Source organism: Hesperophylax consimilis, chromosome 23, assembly GCF_061612785.1.
Source record: "Hesperophylax consimilis isolate HC1 chromosome 23, BYU_Hcon_1.0, whole genome shotgun sequence".
NCBI lineage: Eukaryota > Metazoa > Arthropoda > Insecta > Trichoptera > Limnephilidae > Hesperophylax > Hesperophylax consimilis.
The window spans coordinates 8207489-8220501 of record NC_142858.1 but is presented as its reverse complement, the minus strand read 5'-3'; the positions used below and the strand labels follow the sequence as shown (position 1 = coordinate 8220501).

The 13013-nt window shown below is 32.0% G+C and overlaps 1 protein-coding gene across 1 annotated transcript in view; it reads left to right on the top strand.

Annotated features, from left to right (window-relative positions):
• Positions 1-3332: 3332 nt before the first annotated feature.
• Positions 3333-13013, top strand: part of fw (CUB and Sushi multiple domains furrowed) — a 119051-nt gene continuing 109370 nt past the window's right edge. The window contains exon 1 of the mRNA XM_089645980.1: positions 3333-3883. Within this exon, the coding sequence (XP_089502106.1) occupies positions 3787-3883 (97 nt within the window). The 5' untranslated portion in view covers positions 3333-3786. The remainder of the gene's footprint in view (positions 3884-13013) is intronic.

Sequence of the window (13013 nt, the reverse complement as noted above, 5' to 3'; positions counted from 1 at the left end):
TATGGCCAGTCTTGAAGACACCAATTGGTGATATTATTTACTCTGATCCTTTGTATCGGAAGCGCGCTTTCAGCCTAAGTAGTAGGTCGATTTTCATTGCGATAGTTTCCTTTTGAAGTATTAGTTAATTAAATGTATTAGGTACATATGGCCGACCAATGTAAATCATTAATGTCATCTGCGTTTAAATCCTAGAATAGTCCCGCTAGCTCTTAGGAGACGCCAACACGCGGTTTCCCTCCGGTTCGATAGAATTCCTTATATCAGCGAACATAGTTCCTTCGCATTCACGTCTCCCTGCTCAAGCATATCGATAAAGGTTTTATCGACAATGTCGGAAACTTTTCATCGTTGGCGATCTGCAGTCGTGCGCGTGAACAATGACAAGTTTCTGACAATTTTAATAAAACCTTTATTGATGTGGTTGTGCTAGGTAGTCAGAGAGGGGCGATTCCGGCTCTACGAGGATAAGGAATTGTTCTTAAACTTCAAATGTTATTATTAAATTAAAACGGCTGTCATCCGAGAGAACTGGAATCGCAGTTAACGAAAAAGTATTTTATTTTTAGGTTAATGAAAATTCCTTATTCATGAGTAGAATCTCTTCTTAGTTCTCAAAACACTCCTACTTCCTGTAAAAGATACCACCTATCACCTGCCTTTCCCGCTGCAGCCGTTCCACTTCGTCATCTCAGTTCTATCTTGTATTAAGGTCAAAACAACGGTGACGTGAAAAACGCATTCAAAGTGGGAAATCGTTTTTCCACTGAATGGAACATTATTAATGTTTTATTAAGTCTATTTTATTTGTTGTTAATATTTACCATCACAAAAAATAGCATTTCCTTGTGCCGTTTTGTTTAAATTTGATTCTACAGTTTAATAAAAAAAATGATGATGTGATAAACATCGTCAATATTGCGACGGAAACTGACGATACGACGAAATGGAACTGAAATATCTGTAGGTATTTTAAGAAAAAAAAAGTTTTTTAAATGTTTTTCCTTAAACATAAGATTAAAAATGACGGGACAATTTTATTTCTCTTAAAAACAGCTAATGTAAATAATTGATTGATTGGTACTTATTAACTTTATCGATTTTGAACAAAATTAAAATATTTTATAATAGATGTGAAAAGAGTTATTTAATTTTATGAAATGTTTATTTGTTTCTGAATTTTCAAATGGGAAACCAAATTGAATGTTACGGCAAGATAGTACTATTCTTCTTTTTGTAAATTTGGAATTAACAATACATTCGACAAAATAGACCGGATGAATCACTTAGATTTCAACACTTTGACCTCTCCAGCTGGACTCTTTCAACACATCGCCTTGGACCACAGTGGATCTTTCTGTTTCCTGGACATACTGACCCCCAGATTACTTCCCAGCTCTGATGCCCCTTTCATTCCCAGAACTTCCATTCATTCAAAAGACCCTCCACACAGACGACATAGGCCCTGAAGGAAAAGATTTTCCTGAGGGTCTCCTGTGCGGAGTTAATAGTAGCTTTCATACAGTTAAACTTAATGATATAAAAGTGGTATTAAAAGTTCATAATAAATTGTAATATTTTTATTTATAGTAACGTCTTTTAACCATGTGTCCGGTGTCCGGAAACTAGTGGTAAAAGCGGGAAACTGGTGTATCTACATCACCTTTAAGTTGATTTTATGCAATATCTTTTTTTTAATTTCAGATTTCGTTTTCGAGCAACTCGAGATTGCTCGATATTGGGATTTTTTCACATCAAATTCGAAAAAAAATCAACCTGGTTATTATATATTGTCGAATCATAGACCCGTCTCCCATATTTTTGCTATTTGTTTTTGGGGTGTTATGCCATGTTGCGCTAAATCCTTATTTAAGAAAAATACTTTTAGCCGTGAAAATCTTAAATCATATTTTCCGTCTCCCATAGTTTCTTAACCCTAAAATGAAAAAAAGTTTTGAAAACAAACAAAATAATAAAAACATGGTCAGATTATATTTCCATTGTCCCGAAGAAAGTTGAGTGCAACCGAAACCGGTCGACCTATATAACTTAATAAAGTGGTTTAAAACAAAGTTTTTTTTTCATGTATATAAAATCAAACCACAGAATGTTTGCTTTCTTCGATAACGAAAAATATTTTTTTTTTGCGGTTCTCTATTCATTGTAGATTCTCTGTTTCACGCGTATACCACTAGTTTCAATTAAAAGTTATATTCCACAAAATTTTTAATATACTTTATTTTTAACCGTCTATTTTTGCGGGTCCCGAATTACTTATTAATAAGAACTTATAATTATGTACCTAACTATTTCACACCCACTTTTAAAAATAATTTTTACCCTTTTCACTCTAATTTATTGTGCTTGGTGAGTTATGTTTTGTCTAAAGTAGAAAACACAGAGACTGTTAATAATAACTTATTATTAAAGACAATATAAAACGTTAACTGCAACCTAATCTAGACTGAAGGGAAATTTCACCATCCTTTCGGTAAGTACTATCCATTGGTTAACGTATTATTTTGAATTTCTTATTAACGATTACACGATTAATTTGTTTAAAAAGTCCAAGTTTACTATTCGGTACTTAAAACTATGAATAGTGGCCTTACATCGGATAAGTTAACCGAGTTTTCTACTTAATGCAATATATACTTATATTGCATTAATTATATGCACAATATTCATAAATAAACATTTATAAACATTTTCTTAGAAACGTATAAAGGGAATTATCTAGGTAGGTATAGTATAAGATTATGTTTATTTCCTAAATTCGTCAAGCTTGCCCATCGATTCAAATTTGATGAAATTAGTGATAAACAGAAATTATCATTATTGTGCCAAATCTTGTCAAATACCAATAAAATTTTAACAAGAATAAAGTTTGTTACAATGTTTCTTTGTGTTTTTACGGGATTGGTTTTAATGACTATGAAAAACTAATGATTTTATGTGGCTAAGTATAAAATATTATTGGTAGGTAGGTAAGTCGTACGCATATTATGCTATTATTTGTAAGACCTTAATGTGTAGCTAAGAATAATATTGTGTTTCCCAACTCTGCGTTCTGTCGACTACCAGGCAAGTAAACGGGAGATAATTTTAATAACCGTTCCGCGAATGACACCGCTTACTGGTGTCTCTCGTGTGGTGTGTAAAGCGTTTATCTTGTCTCCATTATACGAAAATGATGTGGGAGAGTCGCACGAAAACGGCTTGATTAGACCACTTGCCAAATATGTTCGTATAAGTGGTGTTTGGCAACCGGTCCTTGGTAATCTAATTGAAAAGTAGACCGAAGCCACAGTTTGGGAAGCGCGGCCGGGCAAATGTCAATCGTGACTAGCCCGCAACCAGCTAAGAATATTTACCAAGGCGGCGAGCAGAGCTAGCAGAGGCAAGAGGCATCAAAGCAGTAGAGTGCCAGGCGAGTAACGGTGAAAGGCGGACTCCGGTGGGGGACACTGGAGTTACTGGAGTGGGGACACCCTTCTCAGTCGAGTTTGCTCACGCTCAGTCGCGAGAAACTGCCGCCTGCTCTTGGTTCCCCAGACAATCCGCTTAGCTTCCGCGGTCCCGAATTCCCGCTAAAAAAACTCGAACGCCAAGTTGAAGTACAACTCTTTTCATTTTTCACCCGAACCATTTTCCCCCAGTGAACATAAAACAATGTTGACATGATTGAGATAATGTGATTTTCGTTAAAATTTTTGTGTGTGAAAGTTATCGGTGTTTACGGATTCTCAGGTCGAATGTCATAAATGGTAGATTCAAAAACAGAAAATGTCTTCATGTGTCAAAATGTGTAACAATTTTAAACTTTTGCGGTTAGTGGTTGCTGCCGTGTTTCTTGGATTAATCGAGAATGTGAGATCACAAGGTAAGATCGTTTTTGATGATTTTATGCTCAATTTAGTTTGATAATCCAATAACCTGTACCTATAAAAACAACAAAAAGATTTTGTACTTCAGAGTTAGAATGTTATTTATTTGTGAGTGAGTGACTCAACAGCTGTTTCGCGTTTTGAAGGTTGAATTTATACCTACAGGCTAAACAGCAAGCTCAATTATCGAAATCATTTAAGTAGGTACCTATATATAATGTTTTCAATATTTTCCTGCTATGTCCGTATATTTCCCATATATTTAACATTTTAGCATTGTTATCATCTCCCAATGCGTTTGCTATTTTAAGTATTATATGCTGTAATTTTGGTCTACTATTTGACTTAAAATTTAAGATTCGTTCGTTTTGTTATTATTTGTCATTTTTCAACAGGTTGTGAAACCACTTTTTTAATGTTCACCAATCTAAACAAAATAATCAAAAACAAAAAAAAACACTCGAAAGTGACTGGCACTGCTCATACAAGAATGTCAATATGTTTTACGCCGCAGCCGGAATCGAACCCACAACCACCCTACTCAATGTCAAACGACCACTACACTACGGAGGTCGATTATCAGGTATATACGTGCAATTAAACGTAACTATCTTAACCTTCTAAATCAAAAGACTTCTTACAACGATTGATACAAGAAAATTTATTACTACAACCCGGCATGAGTATGTTTATCATGCGATGTTGGTCAATAATAATTAGCCATGATTAGGTAAAAGTCACTTATCGCACGCGAATCTACACGCATAATAATTATGCAAACAAAAACATGACGTGTTTACAAACGAAAACTACAATTCACGTACAATTAGCCCCTTTAATGTACCTACGTACATATTATAATTTACATAAATATAGGTACCCATCTTTTTAATATTACTTGTATGTATAGGTATCCACATTTTCAGGATTTTAGCGACTTATTTTCAGGAGCTTAATGTTGCTCTATTTTAATAGGTACCTAATTAGGTACTATATAATTAGGTACCTATTAAAATAAAATGAAACTACTTCTAAACCATGCCACTGCTACTGCATAATCAAGCTAATTTTAAATAAAGTTAGTAAATTTTAATTTAATCTATTTAATTACTTCATTTAAATTTGATTTTGGTATTTTGAATTTAATTTACTTAATTTGACATAATCAGTTAATTAAAATACTTTATTTGAATTAAAATTTAATTAGTTAATTTGAATTAAAATTTAATTAGTTAATTTGAATTAATTTTTTTAGTAATTTAGCTATTTTGAATATAATTAGTTAATTTGAATTTAATTAGTTCATTACAATTTAATTAGTTAATTAGAATATAATCAATTAATTTGAAGATAATATAGTTAATTTGAATATAATTAAAAATACTTTATTTGAAATTAAATTGGTTAATTTTAATTTAATTTAGCTAATTCAAATTTTATTAAGCTGATTTTAATTATAATGGTCAGTTTAATTTAAGTTGACTTTAATTTAATTTCGTTAGTTAAAATACCTACTCGTCAGTTTTCTTTTGTGTTTAAAAGTAGCATAAAGTTTACGCAATAAATTAAATACTTCCCGACTTATAATTTTGTATATGAAATCTATTTAATAAGTTAATTACCTTCCTATGACACATATATACATTACACATTAAGCTGCCGCCGAAGCGACGTAGCCGTGGTTGGCGACCTACCGGTTGAGAATGTATTTATAAAATCGAGGTTTCGCGTTGACCGCGCGTTGTTGTCTTCTTATTGGATTCCGATTGCTCGTCAAAACCGTGTGAATCAGCACTTGAACTTTTAGCGAATTTCGAGCAAACGATTTGAGTTATGGTAATCTATAAGAAATACAATTACTGATATTGTTTTGAAATTTATATTTTACAGATTATTTTCCCTGTTGCTGAGAGCTGTAGACTGTAAAGACCGAGACCTGAGAACTGTTGGTTTAAGGCGATGCCATACGTAGTAATTCAAAATCATGTGTTTTTGGTTTGAAAATTTGGTCGCCTAGAAATGTTTCAGATGCTTTAATTAAATACTGCGTGTAGAATACATCTTGGCCTTTGAAATAATCGAGTCTTTTTTAGACAAGTCTTTTTATAAGCCCAGAAAAAAATAATGTGTGGTCTATGAAAACTGCTTTAAAGTTCAAAATCTCCTACTTACGAACCTATTTTCGGTTATGATTTTATTGTATAATGTGGCAAATTAAGTTATTTAAATAAAAAAATTAAATATTTATGCCTGAACATCCACAAAATAAAATAAAAGGCACTTATTGGCCATGTTTTTTTCTTGCATAAATCAAAACAGGCGGATGGTGTTAAGCGGGAATTTAAAACTTATCGCCATCTACGTAAGGGTTTTTATTGATAGTGGCTCAATTTAAAATATCACACGACGTAGTGCATCGCCTTAACAAAATAATTGGTATAAAAAACAATTGTCACCATTAGAAAGAGCTTACTCTATGTATGTATAACTACAGCAATGGCAGTCATCTTTCCAGTATTATGAAGGTACTAAGCTTGAGAGATTATCTTTCCAGTATTATGTAGGTACTAAGCTTGAGAGATTATCCAAATGTTTATTTAGTTTTATTTTGAAACATGTAGTTATAGTTTATATATTTCGTTCGAATACCCTAGTTTCCTTTTTTCCTATACATCTATTTGACTTTCACTTTTGTTTTCAGTATTGAATGAATGCAAATCATGGAAGCGGAAGTTAAACCACTTCCCGATATACGATCGAGCTGAGACTCGGTAGATAAACCGTTTGTCTATGACAATGTATTATATAAATACTTTGGTGGATAACACGCTGACATATACGCATTTCTCTGAAATGGTATGAAATTACAGCAGTTAATATACGAAATAAATGCCGGTCCTACCTTATTGGAATTTAGCTAGTTTGGAAGGGTTATCGAAAGGGGAAATCGAGAAGCATGAAAGCGAAATTTTTAAAACATTCTTTGATAGTAAATTTAAGAAATAAAAGTTTATTTTTTTAATAAGTAAAATAGTCGTATTTGAAAATATACTTATTTTGGGAATATATTTATAGTAGAGGCAGATAGGTAGGTACACACGACTTTTAAAAAACCTATTTTGTTTATAACGATTAACGGCTATAAGGAGCAAATTAGTCGGTCCCCTCGTGTTCGTTATAACAGAGTTTTACTGTAGATGTATGATGGTAAAAAAACTTTGTTTTGTACGAGTTGATTTTTAAAAATAATGTTTTCGAAAATCGAATCATTATTTCACATGGCCTTAGCTGTACCTAGTGACAAGATCTGAATAATCAGATATTTCCCCCCTTCTAGTTTACCCACTCACCCCACTTTATATTTTCACATCATACCTAAAATGTGAAGTCAATATCCACTTCTAAACGTTACTGTCAAAGCACGTATGCAGCACCGGAATAGGCAAGCTATACGGGTAGTATAATACCTACACGATGGCGTTTCATGTTGCTGACATGTGTAAATAATATTGAGTTGGTAGGTACCTTCCATTAGGCAATGCGGAATGGTTGTGGCATGGAGCTATCGAAAACTTAGACTTATGGACTCACAGGAAATATAATGTTGATAGTTCTCACGTTCCCCGCTCGATTTGGAAAAGTAAAAGTGAAACGTTGTCTACGTCATTTGTAATAATCACAATAACAATAATTGTGTTCGCTCACGATGGTGACAAAACGGCAACTCTATCACAACCACAATGCAAACCATTTTGGACAGCCGAGGCAATAATTGTTTTCCGAAATTTTCATTCGATTATTATATTACAATCGACCTGTTAGCATTATGAAATTTTAAGCCCAGTTTTGGGATCGATACGTAACCATACATTTCTGAATCTAAATTGTGACGATTTTGGCCAAAAATTTACTTCGAACAATAAAAGGTTTCATAAAGAGCAGTAATGAAATTTTAAAAAGGATAAACCCATAACTCGCAAGAGTCATATAAGGTTAAGAAATGGACATAAAAAAGATACTATGAACCTTCTTGTTAATTAATCTTTAATCCCCGTTTGATGAAAGAAAAATTCGTATTGTTCAATTACAACTTGACATGATCAATTGATTAAAATATATACTTGGAGATAAATCATTTTAATAAGACCCTTGCTTGCTTATACTGGTGCTCCGAATGGATAAAAAAATAAATTTATCTTTTCAACACAAGACGTTTGGAATGCAAATTAAAATTCACATTAAAAAAATCTTTGTTGCACAAATAAAATATAATGTACAAAGGGTATATCTTATAGGTACTTCATATTTCTTACAGCTAACCTGATAAACCATAAGTAAAAAATGTATTATAATATGTTAATTTGGACATTATAAAGTGTACATAAACGAAAGTTGCGAGTCTAAATTTAAAAAGGTTTACTTACATTAGTCCTTCCGTATTAACGATATGTGGAATCATTAATAGTTACTCCTCAGGCCTTTGCTGTATTTCCACTTTGCAATAAATTACAAATAAATGATATTTCTTAACGTACCCGAAAGTTTTTAACTATTTTTAAGGTGATAAAATACGCCTTCAAATTTTATTACTACAAATATTAAAATTGAGAATTTAAACATTGAAATGGCTCACCGATTTTATTAGAAAAATGTTTAATGTTACTGTCACCTCACTTCTCTGTCGTTTCATATAAAAATAATTCATAAAAGATTCAGGAGGTATTTTTTTTTAAAATTTTGGTTGTAACATTTGGTTTCATAAAAATCGTGTTTTTTGTAGTACACCGTTTAGATCATCTTTCTCACCACTGCACTAAAGGTTAAAAATATTAAAATTTAAAAGTAAATTTCTGTGGGACAATGAGTTGTTCCCAAAAGCGAACAAATTTGCCTGAAGGGTTAAATAGTAAATGTCTTATTAATTACTGTCTGTATCTGTGTTTTCTCCTTGTATTATACTATATATTATATAATAAATTTAAGGAGAAACACAGATACGGGTTACTACGGGTATATATAATAAGAAGAAACTAATACTAATAAATCTAAACATAAAATGAAAACAGAACAAGACATAGAAAAAAAGGTAACGGTCTCAACTGGGAATCGAATCCAGGATCTCTGTCTTAACCGGGACAACGCCTCATACCACTCCGACAACGGGACGTATTTATTATACATAATTTTTTCGATCTCACATTTCAAATTCAGAATTAACAATATTACCTTGCAAACTAATTTTTCCCATATTTTTGGCTGCAATCTTTTTGAATGATTACAAAGTAACTAAAGAATTGGGTTGTAACCTAGATAGTGTCTAGGATAAACATATCCGATGTTTAATTATATGGGATACCTATTGACTTTATTCTAGAAGTTTGAACGAATATTAAATTTTTATTAGAATAAATTGTTTTTTAATAAATTTTGGAGGTTATACCCATCAATGTAATATATTGATAATTGTAATACATAACATGTAATTGTAATATATTGAGACCGTTACATTTTTAATTTTTATTTGTATTGTTCTGTATTGTGTTTCGTTTAAAGATATTAGTATTATCTTCTTCAATGATGTATTACGTCGCTAAAAAAACGGCGCTATACAAGTAATCCAATTATTATTATTATTATTATTAGTAGAGGGAATTGCGGGCAGGTATTTACTTTTTGACGATATTATCAAACAAGTGTCTGCCATAAAACATTATTCTGAATAATGAAATAGAAGAATTCATCTTTTATATGATAAAATGGAATGTTGGCCACTCTGCTAATGGTTACAAAAACTTTAAAGTTATACTTTATTTCGCAGAATAAAATGGTTGGATGTTACGTTTCTATACATCTAAATACATATTTTAATAAATAAACAATGTTGATTATGTATAATTTTAATTGTGCCAATTATATTTCGCGTAGCGCAATTTATATGCAGATTCCTTTATGTAATTCGTGTTTTGAAATAAATTGCATTCTCCAAATGTTTTGGTTGCATGTGCGGTATGTCCAAAGATGATTTTTTGGCAAGTATTTCCATGCGATAATTTCCCTTTTTTTAGTTTATTTAAGAAACAGACAGTTGAACATGTGAATTAATTTTACATTTAAGTTGAATATAAAATAAACCAGTCAAATCCAAATTACAATCTTCTTTATTGTTACAGGTTAGGAGGTAAGAAAATATTTAAAGACATTGGTAAAAAAATTAAATAAAATAATAGACGAACAATAAAAAAAATCGTTGTGATTAAGATATATTGTAAAGTTAATTTGTTTTTAAAATTTTTTATGGTATTCGATCAGGTTTTGCGTTCAGGGCAACGAAATGCAATATTTTCTAATAGAGCTGGTGTGTCAGTAAGGCAGTTTACGATCATATACAAAAAAGTACGTCAAAAAATGTCTTCTTTTCAGTTATAATAGGGCTACGCTGATGATTTTAAAAGCGATACAACAGATATTTCTATTTTTTTCTATATTTTCAATTCGGTTAATATAAATTTGGTATTGGGGATTCCAGATGACAGCTGCAAATTCGAGATGAGATCTTACGTATACTATATATAGTAGAGATGGAAAGTTCATTGTCTCAGTATATTTGAATACGAAGGGGGCGTGTTAGAGCGTAAAGGCTCGACAAGGTGCCTCATGGCGTTCCTGTCCTGCGCTAGTTCAGTCCACAGCAGGCAGTACCTCTTCTTGCACAGCCTATGGACTTGCTTCTCCAAACTTTGCCTGGAGTGACCCAATTAACGTCTTCCCTCTATATATCTTCAGCTTCTAATATGTTCCAGCAAGGTTGATGAGCAACATTATGTTTGTACTGGACGGCAATAAGAACACCCCCCCAATGTTTGACCTGTGAGATTATAGTTTCTATCACGTCTAAAAACATTATATCAGTCGTCAAATATCTCCCGATCACAAATATTGTCGAGAAGCCAAGTTTCTGAAAAACAGATAAAATCAAAGTCATTTTTCAGAACAGCCCTAAGAAAGTCATGCGTTTTTGTACGCAATCCACATTTGGTTTTATAATATACGGTTAATGAAGCCATATTGTAAATCATAAATAAGATATAACAAAAAATCTATTTTCATAATAATAATAAAAATAATGGTCTAATAAAGTAGTAATGCGAATTCGATTTATGAAGACAAAAAGTATGCGATGTTAATTTAACTAAATACTAAATATTAATAATACTAAATGCGAAAATAAATGAAAAGTAAAAAGATTATGATTAAATAGTCTAAGTGAAATTATAGGATTCCTTTGCTGATTATATATTACTAATATACAAATCCTAACTAATATTTTAAACACAGTGTGTTATTTTTTGCCTGTTCGTCATTCTTTTACGTCACAATGGAGCAAAAAAGGAAGTTATTTTTTGCATAGGGATAGTTGGAGGACTGGGAAGTGACATAGACTACTTTTAGTAACAGAAAAACATTTCATTTTCGTGGTAAAATTCTTTGTATGGTAATTTCTCCCTAATACCACACAAAATATTATATAATTTTAGTACGTTCCTGAATTAAGACATAATAAATCTATTTCTATGGATAATTCTTACTGTACATACTTGCATGGTATTTTATATCTATAGTTAATTTACTCATGTGAGTAAGCAGCACCCCTCAAAAATACTAGAATAATATTTGTCATTCTTAAAGAAGATATTTACCAAATTTTGTGAAGAAATTCTTGCATTTTTATAAAACACAAGTCGTGAAATAATGTGTCGTAAAAATATAACTACATAGGTAAACGCCTATGTTATGGAAATTTATACAATAATATTCAAATTATGTATACTTTACCAGCACGTATTTTAAAGCACAATTCTTCACGATGAAATAGAAACAATATTAATAATAATTACAAAAACACACAAAAAATAGTGGCGACCGGGATTTTTTTCTAATTTCTCAAATACAATTCAGGAGAACTTCACCATTTCTGGCAAAACACATTTTCCTTTGCACCCATGGCTTACGAATTTTTGGTGCCATCAAAGTAAACATTCGTGGCACGTGTGTTCCAGCAATTTATGGGCAAAGCCACCTGCTTCCACATTATTTGGTTGTGCACTCCACACTGTGAAAGCACTTGTGTAAAACCCATGTGTTTTAGGCAGCAGTTACAAGACACAATGCAGATACACCATTATTTATGTACAACTCGCATTGACACAACATTCCTGGGTAGATTACTTAGTCCAGAAACTTTAACACAAACTTTAATTGAATGCGTAATGGTGTCTCCGGAATCTGTGTTTTTAGAAGATTTTAGGCACAAGACACCATGCAGAGAGGTAGGTAGCCTTGGTACCATTAAATTATAGTCAGAACTTAAAACAACACTATAGACGAAAAGCCCTAAATCTTTCAATAAAACAGGGGTTGAATGTGTACCATTAATGTTAAAGTCTGTGTTTTCGAGAGATTTTAAGCGCATCTCAGAGATGTAAAGAGATGTCGAACATAAAACATCAATCATCGTTACCTCGTTAAACGATTGGCCTCAAAACCTTTAAATAAACTGCTTTTGAATGCGCTGTAATGTTTTCGTTAAGAGATCAACTATGGGATAGAATCGACTATAAATTTTATTTGAAGTTTGGGTACCTTAGATACCTAATATAGTCTTCGTCTTCTGGTGCCCTCTATAATTATGGAGGTTGGCTATCATTTAAAATTTAGAGTGTTTGGCACCCTTAGTATCTCCCTGTATTGACAAACCACATACAGTTTCGAAACGTTGCGTTGCTTGAAATTACTTAAGCCGTATTTGGTAACCAAATATGCATAGCAAAGTACTTTCCAACTTTAGCTATTCTTATCTCCTTCAATATAGCCTAGAATAAATAGTCTCACTGGCTTCGGGACTCTTATGCTGCATTCGCATAAAATAAAATAAAAATCTTCACCTCTTCCGTATTACAGTCCGGAACAAAAGTTCCGCATCATCCTCTAACATCCTATATTCGTCTATGTATTTTATTAATCATAAACATTATTAGAATACACACATAGAGAAATTAATATTTGTTGAGTTTTTTTTTCAAATTATTATTTTTGTATTTCCCCTCACCCCCTAACGATGGAAAAAGC